The sequence below is a fragment of the Panicum virgatum genome, chromosome 4N (genome assembly GCF_016808335.1).
Source record: "Panicum virgatum strain AP13 chromosome 4N, P.virgatum_v5, whole genome shotgun sequence".
In the NCBI taxonomy this organism is placed as follows: domain Eukaryota; kingdom Viridiplantae; phylum Streptophyta; class Magnoliopsida; order Poales; family Poaceae; genus Panicum; species Panicum virgatum.
Window position 1 is genome coordinate 48,249,563 of NC_053148.1, and position 18,348 is coordinate 48,267,910.

Genomic DNA, 18,348 nt, shown 5'->3' on the forward strand with positions numbered 1-18,348 from the left:
AATAGACTAGGGGTCCCTAACGGGCCCGACTTATATAAAGCAAGGCCCGGCAGATTTATTGGGCCAAGGACGGGACGACCCGTTAAGGCGCGCGGGGAGCTGACTTCGCCGCTAAGCGAACGGGTCCGGGAGCCCGACCTCCCAGACACGTGGCAGCCCCCCGACCTAGCGTCCCGGGTCAGGGCCAAGCTGGCAGCCAGAGGTGTGCGCTCCAAGGGCGCCGCGCTCCCTTACAGGCGTGCCGGCCAAGATAGCCTCCGTGCAAGACCCAAGACGCCGGTTCTCCTTATCTTGCGCCAAGGGCCAAGCCAGAAGGCCTCCCTGACAAGGAGACAGCGCCGCTCGCGCGGGCCCCTTGACACAACGGGAGGGGCGTTCACAGACGCTGCCTCCCCTCGCCGTAATGATGGACGCCTCTGTGCACCACTCCATTACGCCTGCGATCGTGACCGGACGCCCCCGGCCAGGCCTCGGTAAGACATCCCTCGCCAGACGCGCCACTTGGTGACAGAGCTACGTAAGATAGCCCCGCAGGTAAGAAACCTAGGCTCCGGCGGACAAGACCGAAGGAGACCCCCGAGCGACCGACCGGGTGGTCGCGCCGTCCCGACTGAGCCAGGATGAGACAACCAGGGGAACACACCACTCAAGGAGATCGCCAGGATCATTCCTTGCACTAGAAGATTGCCAGGATCAAGCTCGTCCACTCCCGACCGACTGAGTGGGCCCCAACGACTGACAAGGCCGATTTGCGCTCCGACGGTGCAAAGGCACTACGCTAGATAACTGTAAATGGGGGCCCCACCTTGGACTATAAAAGGAAAGGCCTCCCACGTAGGAGGGGGTTGGATTCTCACGGGTTCGACACTACTAGACCAGCTTGTAAGCTCCCCTCTGAACTTTGAGCACCCGAGCTCGAGAGCAATAGAGCAAGAACACCACCCCCATACTGGACGTAGGGCATTTCAGGCCCGAATCAGTCTAAATCCTCGAGTCTTTGCGTGCTAGACCATATCCGATTAAGCGCACAACAATCAAGCAATCGAGTAGTTTTGTAGTCGCCCAAATACAGTGCAATTGGTTGCCATAATCACATTTTGGTTTCATCAACCATATATAGGCGCCACCATGATAAATCATGATATTGGTCCTTACACCATCTGCCACGAATTTGGTTTCTCTAATAACTGAAAGGGATTACTACTCACCAGCACTACTGTTTACGAATTTGCCATGCTGCGCGCAGCTACTCACCAACACCTGTTTACATCGCCTCTGCGTCTCAAGCGTACGCATCCACTACCTCCACGCCGAACAGCAACCTCACTCCGAGGTTCCACACCAAGCGGCGCGGCGGCGAGTGGCGACCCGCCGATCGAGCTGCCGACGCCAACGATGACGATGACCCGCGCGGCGGCAAGCAGATCGATCGAGAGCATACTACGCAAGCAAGCAGCTACCCGCCGCCGAGCGAGGCTCCACCTGGCCTGCTGCCTCGTATCCGTCCGCACCGAACACGCGAGGAAGCCATGCACTCCAGCTGGGATGCATTGCATCTTATTCATACAGCGGCATCCATATTCTAGCAGCTATCTATATATCCATCTACCATCCATAATTGTGATGCAACGGAGGAGTACACAGTGGCTTTGATTTCGTCGCGCTACTTGAGCTAAAAAAAAATCCGCAATAATGGATCTACGGTCGACCGGAAGTGCGGCATCTCATGGTCGATTGACCCATCCACGTGGTGGGCCCAACGCTCACATGTTTATCTTCTACCACGGCAGCATCTCTCCCATTCGCTTTCTCCTTCCTCTCTTCCTTTTTTCCTTGTCTGGATCTAGCAGCTTCTCCGCGCCCGCGCCGCCGGGCCCCTGCTCTTCGGAGCTCACCGACGGCCCCTGCTCCTCCGCCCCACGCCCCACGCCGCGCGGGCCCCTGCTCCTCAGAGCTCGCGCGATAGGACCTCTGCTCCTCCGCCTCACGCCGATGGGCCGCCGGGTTCTAGCTCCTCGGAGCTCGCAGACGGGCCCCTGCTCCTCCGACTCGCGCCGCCGGGCCACCTCTCCGCCCCCGGCCCCCGGCACCTCCCCGCGCGAGCGGCGGCGGGTCGCGGCGGGTCCGGCGGCGGCGGGAGCGGCGGCGGCGGGGCGCGGCGGGGGCGGCGGCGCTCGCCACCAGCGCCGCCCCCACCAGATCCAGTTTGTTTTTTTGCATACAAATTTTTTTTGGATGTACTTTTTTTGTTTCTTCCATTTGATAAATTTATCTCTGTCAAAAATTTTCTCGTAAAATTTTTTTATCTCACCAATTTTGTTTCTTGAAATTTTTTCTACCCACCAAAATTTTACTCGAAAAATTATTTGACTCATAAAAAAATGTCTGAATTTATTTTTCTTAGATGACAAAAATTTTCTAAAAAAAAATCGACTGTACGGGAGCCTCTCGTACGGTTGACCGTAAACTAGCATGACCCAAAAAAATCTTGTATGTATGAAATATTGTGCTACAAAAAGAATCTTATATGTATGAAGTATTAAATGAAATTTATTTGCAAAATCTTTTCACAGATGGGTGCATCTTTTCGCGACGAATTTAATGATGGTAATTAAGCGATGATTAGCTATAGTAACTATACTCTAATCATATGGTCAAAGATCTCATTAGATTCGTCTCGCGAAGTATCACAGGGATTGTGAAGTTAATTTTATAAATTGACTTTATGTAATATGTTTAATTAATAGTTAAAATTTGCTACATTAGCTTGTGCTACAAAACCAAACATGACCGTATGTACAAGTCGAAAGCTGCATGTCGTGCATGTGTCAACCTGCCTAAAAAAAGGAAAAAAGGGCAGGAATATATAATTAAATGGGGCGAGAGAATATGCCGTACTAAGGATCTGCAGCAGTGCTAGGGTTTCAGAGCTCAACAGCGGATAAGAGGATAGCGTAGCGTGATCAGTCTGCTATCTTCATCGTCTGCCCTAGCCTCCTCAGCTCCTCTCACGGCCGGACCATCCGTTCCTGTCGTCTGCATACAGAGAACCATCGCGCGATGCAGCAGGATCGGATCGGAGCAGCAGATTCCTGTTCCAGAAAGGGTTGCGGATTCGAGATCGGCTCCACGTTCTTTTTCACAGCTGGGCCGCGAACGAACTTGGATAAGCAGCAGGGACAAAAAAAACTGTTGGTGGCTCGCCGTCGATCGTGATTTATCAGTGGGTGGCGCACTGTAGAAGGTAAGGCGATGAGGAGGATGGCGACGAGCTAGCTGACTGCAACCGCAAGGTGTACCGTGGAGTGACCTTATCTGAACAGGATGTATAGCGGCTGGGGAGAAGAGATGATGATGATGATGGGTATGGGTCGATCTGAATTATTCCTTTCTTTTGGAAGTGTGGTGTGACACGGTCAGATAAGGATCTTGGGACGTGCCGACGTGGAACATGTATGCAATATTCTTTGATCAGAAGGTTGCTTTATTTCTTGGACATGTGTGATGATACATGCATGTATGTGCTTGTGCTGTACTTTGCAAGACAGGGTTGGGTCAAACAAAGGGGTCGAGTACTTGAGTTCGGAGTCCTGGAAACTGCAGAGACAAGAGGCCAACTGTGCTTTGGACTCTGGATTATTCTACTAGCTCCGGCCTCCGATCCTACCACCCTGCACGGCATGCAGCAGGCCTATTACCGGACTTGGTCACAATGTTGTCTTTTTTAAAAAAAATAAAGGATAAACCGATCTTTAAATCCAACTTGTAGATATATACTATAGCTAATTAGCTATAGTCACTGATAACAACCTGATCAAGGAAAAGTCTTCACCACTTATCGGTCATCCTTTTTAAATATGGGGCTTAACTAGTCTCTGCAGTGGACCGTCAGGATAAGATAAGGCCTAGCTCGCATCGGTAGGATCTCCCGAAAGATACGCGGCGGAAGAAAAGAGATCGAGCCGCAGAGAGGTGTTTCTGGGGCGGAGAAAATCTCCCCTCGCAAAGTTCCAAGCTCCAACTCACACTTCTTGGACGCACACCGGGAGGTCGGAGACGTTAGCGATAACGTCTCAGGACGCCACGTCCGTTTTTATCATTTTCAATGAGCATCTGCTCTGCTACGGGTTGTAAAGATCCTGCCGGCTGATGAACACATTGCAGTTGACTAACCTCTTGTTTAGTTACCTTCAAAATTCCAAAATTTTATAAGATTCTCCATCACATTGAATCTTTAAATACATGCATGAAGTATTAAATGTAGCTAAACAAAATAACTAATTACACAGTTTGTCTGTAATTTGCGAAACAAATCTTTTGAGTCTAGTTAATTTATAATAGGATAATAATTACCAAATACAAATGAAAATACTAAAGTATTTTACAACTTACCTTTTACGCATGAGGGTTAACTTGGAGCAGAGGTTGGGGAAAACATACAAAAACTGATCACAAGTATGCTAGTCCTTCCAGCTGACCAATTCAGCGCAGAGCATTCAGGACATGCAGTCGTCTGAATCTGAACCACACTGGACTTGGGGCGTGTGGTACGTCAGAGGTTTACACAAAAAAATTTGTTGACCAGGGCATCAGTCGATCGTCCTATCTGGCAACACGTAGGCTAGCTAACTGTGCGTGTGCCAAGAAAGTCTGAATCTGAGCGGGTCAGCTGTCCAGGAAGATCACGAAAATGAAAGGAATAATTGCCATCAGGCGGGTTGAGCTTTGTTTACATTTCATCGAAGATTCATGTGTCGGCAAAATCAGATGGAAGAAGATTCATGTTGGCTGGAAGAAGACAGCAACGTATATATAATTCCTCGTACAGGAAACCTTCCTATGCATTACTGCCTTACTGCCTCGTTCATGCATGGTTAATTAGGAGACAGAGAGCAGCACAACCATAAGTCAACCAATAATATAATAGTGGAATGAAGCCACATATCTCTGTGGTACTAGTACTACTCGGCAACGATAAGAAAAGCAGATAGCCGAGTGTCACTGTTAACTAGGTGATACCCCGTGCGTTGCTGCGGAATTTCTTAAATAAAATTTTAACGTGAAATTTGAAAGTAGAAAAATTAAGATGCTTGCATAGCAACATTCACAAAAAAATCGGTGGACGGTGATGTGGCATTTGATATAATGGGTTCCTATATGATGCAGATAACTTACATGTTAAGAGAAATAGAATTAATGACTTTAGTAGATGTCATCTATATAGGCTATATAGATGATATGAATTTTACTTGCATATTATTTTTTATCAGGATCCAGCAGAAATCGATAAACTAATAGAATAAACATCAATAGAATATTTGATCACATTATAGAAGAATAGGTGCTCAAAAAATAGAGTATGTATATGACTTTACATTAAAGATTAAAAGTATTGCAAAAATAGAGTATGTCTATCACTTTACATTAATAGATTAAAGATTAAAAGTATTGCACATAGTAGAGATAATATGGACATTTTTTTGTTTATTGAATCTCGTAAAAATCGATAAGCTAATAGAAGAAACACTAATAGAATATTTGATCACGTTACAGAAGAATATGTGATGAAAAAATAGCGTATGTATATGACTTTACTTTAGTTAATTAAAGATTAAAAGTATTGCATATTGTAGAGATGATATGGACATTTTTTGTAATTAATAAGATAGTTGAAAGTTAGTGGGACACTTAGTGGAGAATGATGTGGACACCTTGCATGAAAAGAGAAATAGTTAGTGGGTGCCATCTATATAGGATATATAGAGTATGTCTATGACTTTACGTTAATAGATTAAAGATTAAAAGTATTGCACATAGTAAAGATGATATGGACATTTTTTTGTTTATTGAATCTCGTAAAAATCGATAAGCTAATAGAAAAAACACCAATAGAATATTTGATCACGTTATAAAAGAATATGTGATGAAAAAATAGCATATGTATATGACTTTACTTTAGTTAATTAAAGATTAAAAGTATTGCATATTGTAGAGATAACATGGACATTTTTTGTAATTAATAAGGTAGTTAAAAGTTAGTGGGACACTTAGTGGAGAATGATGTGGACACCTTATATGAAGAGAGAAATAGTTAGTGGGTGCCATCTATATAGGATATATAGATAGCAGCTGTGCCTTTAAAGAAGAGTTTTTCTGCATGTTTAGCAAATCATTTTGACATGTGCTTCTTGCATTCTTCGTGACAAAACCAAAAAAAAAACCCAACAAATTCAAGCCCCCCCCACCCCCAACCCCACCCCAAAAATTAGAACAAAAAAAAAACTTCCCGTATCTCCTGCTCATCATGTATAGTAATCGAAATCAAGAGTAACAAGTTTTTCAAAGATGATGATCGAGAGTGACTAGTAAACTTGCCTGGAATTTCCTGATGTAAAGGAAAAATCATGGAAGCTAGCTCCCAAATTCCCTGAACACAAGCACCATGATCCTGGCAATTGCTGACCCAGGCCGGCCATTTCTATACTTTCTCTCCAAGCACACACGCAATCTCTATTAGCAGCAATAACCTTACCTTCCATCACAAGAAACAAAAATGCAAACCTAGCCATGCATGCAGATGTGCATTGCGCATGGTGCCGTTCAGATAAGAGTCTCTGAAGGTCTGATTAGGACACCATTAGGGAGGATGAGGAAGGAGAGCTCGGTCGCATCGCATCTGTCCATTCGGAGAGGAGAGGTATGGGCGGCGAGAGGGAGGGACCGACCCGTCCTCCGGGACGGGACCCAAAAATTCCCGGCCGGCCGGCAAGAGAAAACGTGTTGGCGGTGCGCGGTGTGCATGAGCGTTGCTGTGTCCGGTGCACCCGTCGCCGTCGCTGCGTCGGCCACGTCTCCCCTCCACGCGTACGCTCGCCTCGATCTTCTTCCTGCCGCTCGCTCTCTTGCTGCCCAGCCTAGCTAGCTATCTATCTATAAACACCCCCCGCACCTCGCGCCTCCTCTCCTTCTCTCTCTCTCTCTCTCTCTCTCTCTCTCTCCGATCGTCCAGCCAGCGCCTCGCCATCCCGGGGCAGAGATATATAAATACACCATCTTGATCGGTGGGCATGGGTGTCGTCTGAGCCACCTGCCGGGGGCCCGCGGGCGCCATTGATGAGAGCACGGTTGTTCGTGGCGGCCGGACGCGATGTCCGTTGTGGCGGCGGCTGCGGCTGCGGCCGTGGGGCCCGGCGCCGGGGCGGCGGCGGCGTCCTACGGGCAGATGTGCGGCGGCGGGGCGAGGAAGAGGAAGGACGTGGTCCTGGACCAGGAGGCGGAGGCGGAGGCGGAGGCGGAGGCGGAGGCGGAGGCGCGGGGTGACGGCGGCGGCGTCGCGGCGCACCGGCAGCCGCTCGCGGGGCTGTTCGTGCTGGAGACGGTGGAGGAGGCGGCTGAAGAGGAGAGGTCGTCCATCGGCGCGGCGTCGGAGGACGAGGAGGAGGAGGAGGGGGAGGAGGCGGACAGCGGCGGCGGCGCATCGGCGCCGGCGAGGAGGAAGGGCGGCGCGCTCGCGTGCATGGACGCCCTCGACGACGCGCTCCCCGTCAAGTAAGCCACTCGATCGCGCCGCGCACGTGTGTGTGGCTATGGCTTCTTCCTCGCTCGCTCGCTGGATCAGTCGCCTGATGCGGATGGACACGATGCAGGAGGGGCCTGTCCAACTTCTTCTCCGGCAAGTCGCGGTCGTTCGCGAACCTGCAGGACGCGGCGTCCGCGGTGAGCAGCGCCCGGGACCTGGCCAAGCCGGAGAACCCGTTCAACAAGCGGCGGCGCGTGCTCCGGTGCTGCTCCATCCGGCGGGTCGCGTCCACCTCGCTCACCGCGCTGCCGCCCTTCCTCCCGCCCACCGCCGCCGCCACCACCGGGAGCAAAGGCGCCGACGACGGCGCCGGCGGCAGTGGCTAGCTGAAGGACGGTACAAATCGACGAGGAAGACCGAAGACAAGGCGGCCGGGCGATCGAAAATGCACGCAATGGATGGATGGATCGATCCTTGGTCATAGTTTAGGATCCCGTCTCATCGACCATGGCGGTATACATACATACATACTTAATTAGTGCTAGGTGTTAATTAAAATCTCTTCTTTGTTTTAGACACCAGCAAGCAATCAACAAGCACTTGTTCATCGTAGCTTAAATTGCATTGATTTTCAGCTGACCTCCAGATCCAATATAATCCAAGAGAGCGTGAGCACCAGACGAGTGATGGTGTTGCCTGGTGCTACCTGCTGTGATCCCATTGGAGAGAGAGAGAGAGGGGCTAACCTTTCTGATAAACAAGTATATTGGCTCCCTTTTCCATCCTAATCTGTTCATTGGTACTTTGGTAGTGAGTTTGCGTAGTCTAATCCTAAATACTCCCATTTCTAGCAAGCAATAGCTTTAGTATGCATACAAGATCAGCCTAGCCTTTTTATTTGTCGACTGAAAGAGCAAGATTCGTTTCAAAAGAAAGAAAGAAAGAAAGAGCAAGATGGATCAGGCCTATGCCTGGTTGGTGCAATTGTACTCTAGTAATTCAGTAACCCCCTCGTTCCTCTTTTACTATCTTTCTTTCTTTTTTCCCCTTGGGAGGCAACATGGCAGCTCTTTTCAGGTTTGGGGATGGGGATCAGGTTCAGCACTGAAGCAGAATGCTGGGGGCATACAAGTTTCTTCGCGCAATCCGGGTGGAGACGTGTAAACTTCCACCGCCGTGTGGTTTAACGTAATCTAATCCCTGCCGCCTCACTACTTAATGCATGCTCATGGATGCCGCGAGATAAGGCTCTCTGCGTGGCCGGCGGTGGGTGACGTGGAAGAGAGAGAGAGACTTGACAGGTGGAGAATGAGAGATGGACCACCAGGGGCGTGGACGGACGTGTCCGGTGTCCCTGACCCCTCTGGGCCGGCCGGCCGAGCTTATCCTCGTCGGGGCCCACCCCTCGCCACCTAAATCAATCCGAATCGCTGTTTGGTTGGTGGTGGTAGGAGCGCGACGCGATTGATGGATCGCCGCTCGGCACAGGTCAACCCGTCCACCGATCCACCCGTCTTCCTACGGTCTCGCTCCCTCGTCTCCGTACCCGCTGCGGTTTTGGCGCAAATATTCGGAGCCACGCGCGTTCCTGCAGAAACGCACAGGTTGCTTAGAGTGGGGGAGGGAGATCAGGGGTGGCGGCAGCTTGGCGATGGTGGCGGTTCGGCCAGCGGTGGAGACGAGACGGCGCTCCCACGCCGCTCGTCTGCCGATCAGGACTGGTCCTTCGGTCCGGCGGTGGGGGCAAGAAGAAGACCAGCATTGCGGTGGCGCGACGGCGGGTGGTGAGAGTGCGGCGGTGGCAGCCATTGACCGAGGTTGTGGACGAGAGGACGAGGAAGATTGGAGTAAGAATATGAGAAGAGGATGGAGGAAGCCGGCGCTTCTGATGGTTTTCATCACAGTCACGTGCGTGGTCTCGCCCCAGCTTTGGCGTCGTCGCTGACTCGCTGGCGTCCGAGACGACGATGAGCAGTCACTCAAGTGCGAATCCACTAGTAGTTTTCAAAAAAAGAAAACTATGATATAGCTGGCCCTTTCTGGGCCTACGATCCAACCAACCAGGGAAGCGGGAATGGGCCTAGCCGTTTGTTTCCACCACGAAACAACGCGCTTTTTTCATTTTTATTTTTTAAAAAATAAAATTTCAAAAATATATGTCGAATAGGGAAATTTTCAAAAATAGGTGACTGTCGCGACAGGGTGCCTGTCGCCCATCTAATGGACGACAGGATCTAAATGTAAAAAAATTTACATTTAGGTCTTAACGCCTAGGGCGCATTAAACAGTGAACTTGTAAAATCAATATAAAATCGTAGAAAAAAATACAAACTCAACTATTCTGGATTCTATGAAATAAGATATACAACTTTTGTTACATAAAGTTTTTTATTTGATAAAGTAAATTTTTTTATATTTAGTTCCTGTCGCCCACTGGATGAGCGACACACCCTGTCGGCGACAGACACCCATTTTTGAAAATTTCACTATTCGACATATATTTTTGAAATTTTGTTTTTTTAAATAAAAATGAAAAAAGGCCGAAACACGCTTTTTTTTTTATTTTCACCAGCGGAGAGCGCACTCCCTTCTTCACCTGTCATATTCGCCTGCCGGCCGGCGACCACGATGGCGACCGCGCGATCGCTCGCCGCGCTCCCCTCCGCCGGAGCCCCGCGCTCCGGACCTCGCCGTGCTGGCGCCTGGCCGCCGCGCGTAGTAGCCGCCGCGGCCGAGCCCGAGCACGCGCGGAGGCTCGTGGCGGAGTTCGACCCGGCGGTCCCGCTGGAGGCCGCGGTCACGCCGCCGAGCGGGTGGTACACCGACGCGGACTTCCTGCGGCTCGAGATCGACCGCGTCTTCCTCCGCGGGTGGCAGGCTGTTGGTACGCCCGATTAATGGCCCGGTTCCCGATTTTTGATTTTGAGCTGCGGTCCACGATCCATTTCCACCAAGCATGCATCGTATGGTAGCGATTAGTGAGGCTTGGTAGGCGTGCTAACGATCCATTTTCATCGGTGGGTGCGACTGTTCACTCATTGGCAGAGTATGGGGTACAGGGGGTAGGGTCCTCGGCTCCGTTTCAGGCTCTCTCGGGTCTCGGCCATGTCCGATCAAACTGTTTACAACTGAACAGCGTGTTGATGCGGAGGGATCGTCAGGACTAATCTTGCACTCGAGCCTTGTGCTTCCATTACTTCGTCTTCCTTGTTTAGGACAGCAACGTCTGAGTGTATTTGGTTTTGGGAGTCGGCCATAGGTTTCTACTGAAGATTGTTATTACATCTGATCTATATATTTTCACATGCTTCCGTTTTTGTTAGCATCCGTAATTTCTCTCTGAACGCCTACACGGTGCCACCTTTCGAATTTTACTGCAGGTCACATATGGCAAGTGGAGAACCCCCATGATTTCTTCACAGGAAGGTGCTCACAACTTGTTTGCATGCTTCTGTAGTCTGAATCAGAAGGATTCTCTGCACCCTTCTGTTTTGTTTTATTTGAAGATATATAAAATTGTTATTTAGTCAGGGTTCCATACTGAAAGTTAACAATCGTGAAAGCCAGGTTTTTCTTTCTTTTTGGTTGGAGATGATGTCCTGGTGATCAAAAAGTAGAGTTTTTTTTTTCTAAGTTAGAATGAACCTGTATCTCGATTGATTTTGGGAGGTTCTATGCATATGAATTGATGACACCATCTGCCACAGGTTAATTTTGTTAGCATTTCTCGTAGTTCAGTACTTGGCTGTTGACATAGTCTGGGGCATTCATATGGTTACGATTTTTGAGCTTCTTTTGTGATCATAAAGGCTAATGGGATTTTTACTAATCTAGATAGAACACACTTGAAAGTTTAGTGGTCTTTCTATAACGCATTTTCTCAAATTTCTTATACATGATGATACATATGTTGGAGACTGGTAACCTTCAATCATCTAACATGATGAAGCAACAGACTGGGAAATGTAGAATTCGTCATATGCCGGGATGCAAATGGGAACCTTAATGCTTTTCACAATGTGTGCCGACATCACGCCTCACTCCTTGCTTGTGGAAGTGGTCAGAAAACTTGCTTCCAGTGCCCTTATCATGTGAGTTCCTTAACAGAAGCCTTTTAGAGATGGTACATCCTTATAGTGCTCATCTTATATCATAATGCTTTCTTTGTTTTGTTAGAAAGACATATGGTATACATGATTGATACATCAGGTTTTGAGACAAGAAATGTAGAAGAAAACTTGGGATGAATTAGTGTGATATTAACTGAAGGACCTTTAGAATGCTAATTGTTGATGGCAAAATCTGAGCAATTCGGCTATCAACGCTAATATCCGAGGGGAAAAGACTCCTATAAATGAAATATGGATTCAAACCTTGATTTCTATGACAGAAACTGAGGACTGAAATCCCATCTTTTTGCTAGCTATGTAGGTACTTAAAGTACAATCCGGAAGTGACCAAACAATGAAACACCATTGACATTGAGTTCATACTTCAAGTAGTGTTTTCCATGAACTGGGTATGGGTAAAGCCTCTGCTTTCTACTGGTGGCAGATGCTGTGCTGTAGAAATTGTATTATTATTTGCCTAGTTGTTTTGATCAATGTGTGAGATGGTAGGGATGCTGTATTTTAGGGATGGACGTATGGATTGGATGGTACCCTCCTGAAGGCTACAAGAATATCAGGAATCAAGAATTTCAATAAGAATGTAAAATATATTCCAAACTCTTTCTTCAGCCTATACGCTTGTCAGCTCAATGGCTGCAGCTTATGCTTTTTTGGAAACAGGATTTTGGTCTTGTACCAGTTAAGGTGGCTACATGGGGACCTTTTGTATTGGCCAGATTTGATGACGAGTCCACTGAAGGTGATGTTGGTGATGTGGTTGGAGATGAATGGCTGGGTAGTGCTTCAAAGCTGTTGAGTACAAATGGCATCGACACTTCACTGCCTCATATTTGCAGGCGAGAATATATTATCAACTGTAATTGGAAGGTCCATTGTTTATAAACTGTCATGGCTGCCAAGTTATTCACATGTCACAGAAATGCAGTGAATTTCTCTTGAACATATTATAATAAGTAATGTGTATTTCTTATGCAGGTCTTTTGTGACAATTATCTAGATGGTGGATATCACATCCCATATGCACATGGGGCTCTTGCATCTGGTCTGCAGCTTCAGTCCTATGAAACACTTGTATTGTCCATAAACCTCTTTTCCTTCTGCAAACATTTCTTTGATATTTAGGTATTAGTCACTTTGATGGGAATTTAAGGCTCTCAACTTGGCCAAAATATTTGTACAATTTGTTTGAATAATATTTTTTACTTTGTTGGGCTGTGCTTTGTTGAAGTTACCAGTTTCAATTTGTTTTTGTTCTCATTTCTATCTCAGATCATACTAATGCTATTGCAGTAAAGTACTCGTTTCTTTTTTGCTTACAGCTTGAGTTGCTATTCTCTTTTAAGATGAATAGTTAATTACCATGTATTCATCTCTTAACAGACATATGAAAGAGTTAGTGTTCAAAGATGTGAAAGTGCACCATCAGAATCAGATGACCTCGAACGCTTAGGGACAAAAGCTCTCTATGCCTTTGTTTATCCAAACTTTATGATCAACAGGTGATCATCCTAGAAATCCTGCTATTCTACCCTTTTCACTTTGCGTTATGCATGGGGGACTGTCCCACTGGGTTCAACCAAGTGTAAGGTGATATTTGATTATTTTCTCGACACGTCTCTGCTGGTACAGTCCATTTATCTAGCTCATGTGCCAATTTCTGTTCTTTTACGCATCTCAGATGGCATGCCAGTGAGATAGTAGTTTGAATTGCCAACTTGAGCTTTTTTTTTGTTACATAAGATGGTTTCATCTTGCTCATTACTTTTGCAGCACAACCTTTTTTTACGTGTGGTATCTTGATGGAATACTATAGGTTCCACCTGCATAATTAATGATCATTGCATTCACTACAGTTTAAAATGGACCTTTTCATACTTGTATTTTTGAAGTGCTGAGGTTTACCCAGGGTATATCATGCATGCTGTGAGCTCCTTCAATTGACCTTCCACATTGAATGTGCAGGATGACCAGAACTTTCTCGAGAGAAGCCTAAGAGACAGTGAGCAAGTACAGGTACATCAATATAGCACTAATGTTTGATTGGGACTTGTGAGGTAGTATGACAGAGTTTATATTCAAGTACATGGTCCCAGTAAAAAAAACAGGCTAACAACATTTACCTTGACTGAGTAGTTACTAGATGAATCTCCTGCTTTTCTTATGAAACCATGCTAGTTGCATTAGCAGCATAACAATGTTCTGTCTAAATTCTTTCCTTGCTACTACTGTGCCGTAAATTTTCCCTGAATGATGCGCAGTGCTAACATGGCATGAAATTCCTGATTCCATGACATTATAAATTGCTATATCGCTGTAATTGGATGAACAAACACGAACCTAAACTCAGTTTCTCGCAGGCTTGCAGCACCATGAGCGAGTAGTCTAGTCCATGCGTATATTAGTCTATTAGAACATCTTTTACACTGGATATTCACCAGGCGTAGGCATTTCAATCCTGTTGTTTGATAGTCGCATCTCCTGCAGAGTTTGATAGTCGCATCTCTTACCTGCAGATGGAGGACATTGCACTCTGTGAGGGGGTTCAGCGGGGCTTGGAGTCACCGGCTTACAGCATTGGAAGATACGCTCCCTCTGTGGAGATGGCCATGCACCACTTCCACTGCCTCCTGCATTCTAACCTTAGCAGCTAGCAATTCTCGTGCGTATCTCACCACACCTGTACAGAACAAAATGCCATTGTCTTCACGACGCGGCATTTACACTACTCTTGATTGCAATCTTGTGATGTGAACTGGTCAACCGGATGGCACCTCCTCTATTAAACAAAACCATGTTTGCTGGCTATTCTCTATAATTTTCAGTCAAATTGCTTCCATTGAAAACAATTGTCAACTGCCTACGATGCTTTTTGAAACTGCTCTCTTCTGTGACTTATTCTCTTCTTTTAAAGGATTTTGCAATGATCTCGATTTTCGACAACTTTACAACATTAGCATCAGGCTATGGTAAATGGCAAGTTCAGGACTTTATACTATACAACTTGTACAAGTTAATTTCATTACCCAAAAAGTAATGAAATTCGGGGCTCGACCCGTGGTGGGGAAAAAAACTTGTACAAGTTAACATATTTGGTATAATAGGATGAAAATTATGCTTAATACTATCAGATACTGCTTGCTGAAATGTGTATGCAGGGCTGCAGGCTGATATATGTTTTTTTTTTAATTAGGCAGGAGCATTGTCGATGCATTTAAGAAGAGAAGCAAGTGAGTTCAAGTTTTACAGATGTAATATTACAAAACAAATTGAAACTCTAGACATTTAAACAGGTTAATGCGCCACGGGTGTGCCACAAGCCACCCTTCTCAGATTGATTTCTTCCTTGATCAGCATCACCACCTGATGTGGCTGCAAGCTTTTTTGCTGAAGCCTATTCCTCTGTTTTCCAAATATTCCAAGCAGTGTAAGAGAATCCCTGCCACAGAACGCTTTTGTGCCAAATTACCTCATCCACCAATCTTCTATGCCTTCTTGTGGGTCTGCCGGCACCTGTGTAACACCTGAAGTCCAGGTGCCGATGAGGTGCCAAACATGGCGAGCAAAAGGGCAATGGCACAGATGTGCCGCGGTCTCAAACGCTTGATCACACAAAACACAGTATCACAAGGCCAATTCCTGGCCACCAGCTTATCGGCTGTCAGGACTTTATTTTGCACCAAGAGCCAAGCAAAAAATCTGTAAAATCTGTGTTTACCTTCAGCATGGGCATGCCAAATAGCATCAGCATCTGTAGGAGGAAATGATGGCTTGTATTCCTCCAACCCTAGAAGGGTGGGTATATATAGATCCTATACATGAGCCTCTATACACATGTGCTCAATATACTCCAACACCCCCCGCAGTCTGAACTACCGGCGCAGCGGTGTTCAGGACTGGACAACAAGAAAACTAACACCCCCCGCAGTCTGAACAACCGACGCAGCGGTGTTCAAGACTGGACAAGAAGAGAGTACAAGTAGAGTACAAAGGGCTAATACTCCCCCGCAGCCACAACTAGCCACCGGCTACGTTGAGGCTGGATCGAAACTCCGAGAAGGTCGACGAGGGCAGCCCCTTGGTGAAGATGTCAGCAAACTGGGAGGTAGTCGGGACATGGAGTACCCGAACATCGCCGATTGCGACTCTGTCGCGCACGAAGTGTAGGTCGATCTCCATGTGCTTCGTCCGCTGATGCTGGACGGGGTTGGTGGAGAGATACACGGCGCTGACGTTGTCGCAGTAGACGAGCGTGCTCTTGGCGAGCGGGCTGTGGAGCTCCGCCAAGAGTTGTCGTAGCCAGGACGCCTCTGCCACACTGTTAGCGACAGCACGGTACTCCGCCTCGGCACTGGAGCGGGAGACAACCGGCTGCCGCTTCGACGACCAGGAGACCAGGTTGCCGCCCAGGAAGACGGCGTAGCCGGAAGTGGAGCGACGAGTGTCCGGGCAGCCAGCCCAGTCAGCGTCGGTGTAGACCACCAGCTCAGCAGAGGAGGAGCGGTCAAGTACCAGGCCGAGGTCCACAGTGCCACGGACGTACCGGAGGAGACGCTTCAGCGCAGCAAGGTGTGACTCCCGGGGATCATGCATATGGAGACAGACCTGCTGAACAGCGTAGGTGAGATCCGGCCTAGTGAAGGTGAGGTACTGCAAAGCGCCGGCCAGACTCCGGTAGGCAGTAGGATCATCCACCGGAGCACCCAGATCAGCAGATAGCTTCGCCTGAGTGTCGACTGGAGTGGAGCAGGGCTTGCAATCAGTCATCCCAGCCCGCTCCAGAATATCGAGGGCGTACTGCCGCTGGTGAAGGAGAAGACCAGACGGGCGAGGCTCAACAGTGACGCCCAAGAAGCGGTGGAGCTGACCAAGATCCTTCATAGCGAACTCCCACTGCAGAGAGGAGATGACACTCTGAAGCAACTGCTGACTGGAAGCTGTGAGCACAATGTCGTCGACATATAGCAGCAGATAGGCAGTCTCATCCCCACGTCGGTAGATGAAGAGAGACGTGTCAGACTTGGCCTCGGTGAATCCCAGTGTCATCAAGAACGTGGCGAACCGAGAGTACCAAGCCCGAGGAGCCTGCTTCAGTCCATAGAGAGACTTGTTGAGCCGGCAGACCATATCCGGACGACTCGAGTCCACAAATCCCGCTGGCTGAGAGCAATAGACAGTTTCTGATAAGGTGCCGTGAAGAAACACATTCTTCACGTCCAGCTGGTGCACATGCCAAGTGCGCGAGAGCGCAAGCGAGAGGACTGTGCGCACCGTAGCGGGCTTCATGACCGGGCTGAAGGTCTCATCATAGTCCACACCAGGCCGCTGAGTGAACACTCGGAGAACCCAGCGAGCCTTGTAGCGCTCCAGTGTGCCGTCAGCCCGACGCTTGTGCGTCCATATCCACTTGCCATTCACCACATTGCAACCAGACGGACGCGGCACGAGGTCCCACGTCTGGTTGGCAAGAAGAGCCGCGTACTCCTCTTCCATCGCGCGACGCCATTGAGGATCCGCCAAGGCGTCGCGGACAGAGGAGGGTACCGGAGAGACCCGCGGCGCTCCATCGGTGGCGGAGAGAGTCGCGGCCTGGGACGCCATCCGCCGAGTCACCATGGGATGGATATGCCGAGGATCCCGATGGATGACCGGCGGGTGGTACACCTCCGGCTCAGCTCGAGAGGGAGCCGGAGGCGGCGGCGGCGGCGATGGCTCCGGTGTCGGCGTCGCAGGAGCCTCCGGAGCAGGAGGCGGCGCCGGTGTCGACGCCGAACGACGCCGGTACACCTGCGCCGGCTCAGCGTACCGCTGCGGTGGCGGGGTCGGCGCCGGTACACCTGCACCGGCTGAGCGTACCGCGCAGGTGCAGGGGAAGGCAAGTACAGGCGCAGCGGGTGACGACCGAGACAGGTAACGGTGGCTGAACCACCGGGTCAGTCGGAAACAGAGACTCCAGCTTGGTCGTCATGTTCGACTTCCTTTTTCCTCTTCTTCCTCGCATGCGACGCATGCATTCGACCTTATTCACTGTGACCTATGGACCTCCCCTATACTCAGCCTCTCTGGCTACAAGTACTATCTGGTGGTGGTCGATGACTTCTCGCACTACTATTGGACGTTTCCTTTGCGTGCCAAGTCTGAGACCTTCCCCACCCTCCTACACTTCTTTGCCTGGGTGTCCACTCAGTTCGGCCTCACCGTTAAGGCCGTCCAGTGCGACAACGGGCGGGAGTTCGATAACTCCACCTCCCGGTCTTTCTTCCTGTCTCGGGGTGTTCAGCTGCGTATGTCTTGTCCGTATACCTCTCCTCAGAACGGCAAGGCTGAGCGGATGATTCGCACGACGAATGACGTCGTGCGCACCCTTCTGATCCAGGCTTCTCTCCCCCCACGCTTCTGGGCTGAGAGCCTCCACACCGCCACCTACTTGCTCAACCGTCTTCCGTCCACTGCTTCTCCTGCTCCCACTCCACACCACGCTCTTTTCGGTACCCCTCCTCGCTACGACCACCTTCGGGTCTTCGGGTGTGCGTGTTATCCTAACACCTCCGCCACCGCTCCTCACAAGCTGGCGCCCCGCTCGACTCGTTGTGTGTTCCTCGGGTACTCCCCTGACCACAAGGGGTATCGATGCTTTGACCTCACCACTCGCCGCGTCCTGATCTCCCGACACGTTGTCTTCGACGAGTCGGATTTCCCCTA

The 18,348-nt window shown here is 49.0% G+C and overlaps 2 protein-coding genes across 3 annotated transcripts; both read left to right on the forward strand.

Annotated features, from left to right (window-relative positions):
- The first annotated feature begins 6,972 nt into the window (after window positions 1–6,972).
- LOC120668660 lies at window positions 6,973–8,513 on the forward strand. Of its 2 annotated transcripts, XR_005672519.1 has the most exons (3): window positions 6,974–7,548; window positions 7,647–8,032; window positions 8,155–8,513. XR_005672519.1 is itself a non-coding variant. In XM_039948400.1 (2 exons), exons 1-2 carry the CDS (start codon window positions 7,148–7,150, stop codon window positions 7,903–7,905), a joined length of 660 nt encoding a protein of 219 aa, XP_039804334.1. In that variant the 5' UTR covers window positions 6,973–7,147; the 3' UTR covers window positions 7,906–8,468. The 2 variants fall into 2 exon arrangements, 1 of the variants encoding a protein (XP_039804334.1); XM_039948400.1 differs by having other exon boundaries at window positions 6,973–7,548; window positions 7,647–8,468.
- Window positions 8,514–10,081: 1,568 nt separating this feature from the next.
- On the forward strand, window positions 10,082–14,495 carry LOC120668659 (choline monooxygenase, chloroplastic-like). The gene is given in 9 exon segments (XM_039948399.1): window positions 10,082–10,403; window positions 10,900–10,945; window positions 11,475–11,610; window positions 12,155–12,229; window positions 12,310–12,516; window positions 12,625–12,720; window positions 13,030–13,272; window positions 13,612–13,662; window positions 14,163–14,495. Coding segments are annotated over 9 exon segments (1,248 nt in total). The 5' UTR covers window positions 10,082–10,147; the 3' UTR covers window positions 14,301–14,495.
- The last annotated feature ends 3,853 nt before the right edge of the window (window positions 14,496–18,348 follow it).

What these genes read in the sequence shown, in the direction of transcription:
- LOC120668660 (XM_039948400.1), top strand. Translation starts at nt 7,148, where the DNA reads ATGTCCGTTGTGGCGGCGGCTGCGGCTGCGGCCGTGGGGCCCGGCGCC. An exon ending in GACGACGCGCTCCCCGTCAA is followed by an intron (nt 7,549 to 7,646) that starts GTAAGCCACTCG and finishes GACACGATGCAG; the next exon opens with GAGGGGCCTGTCCAACTTCT.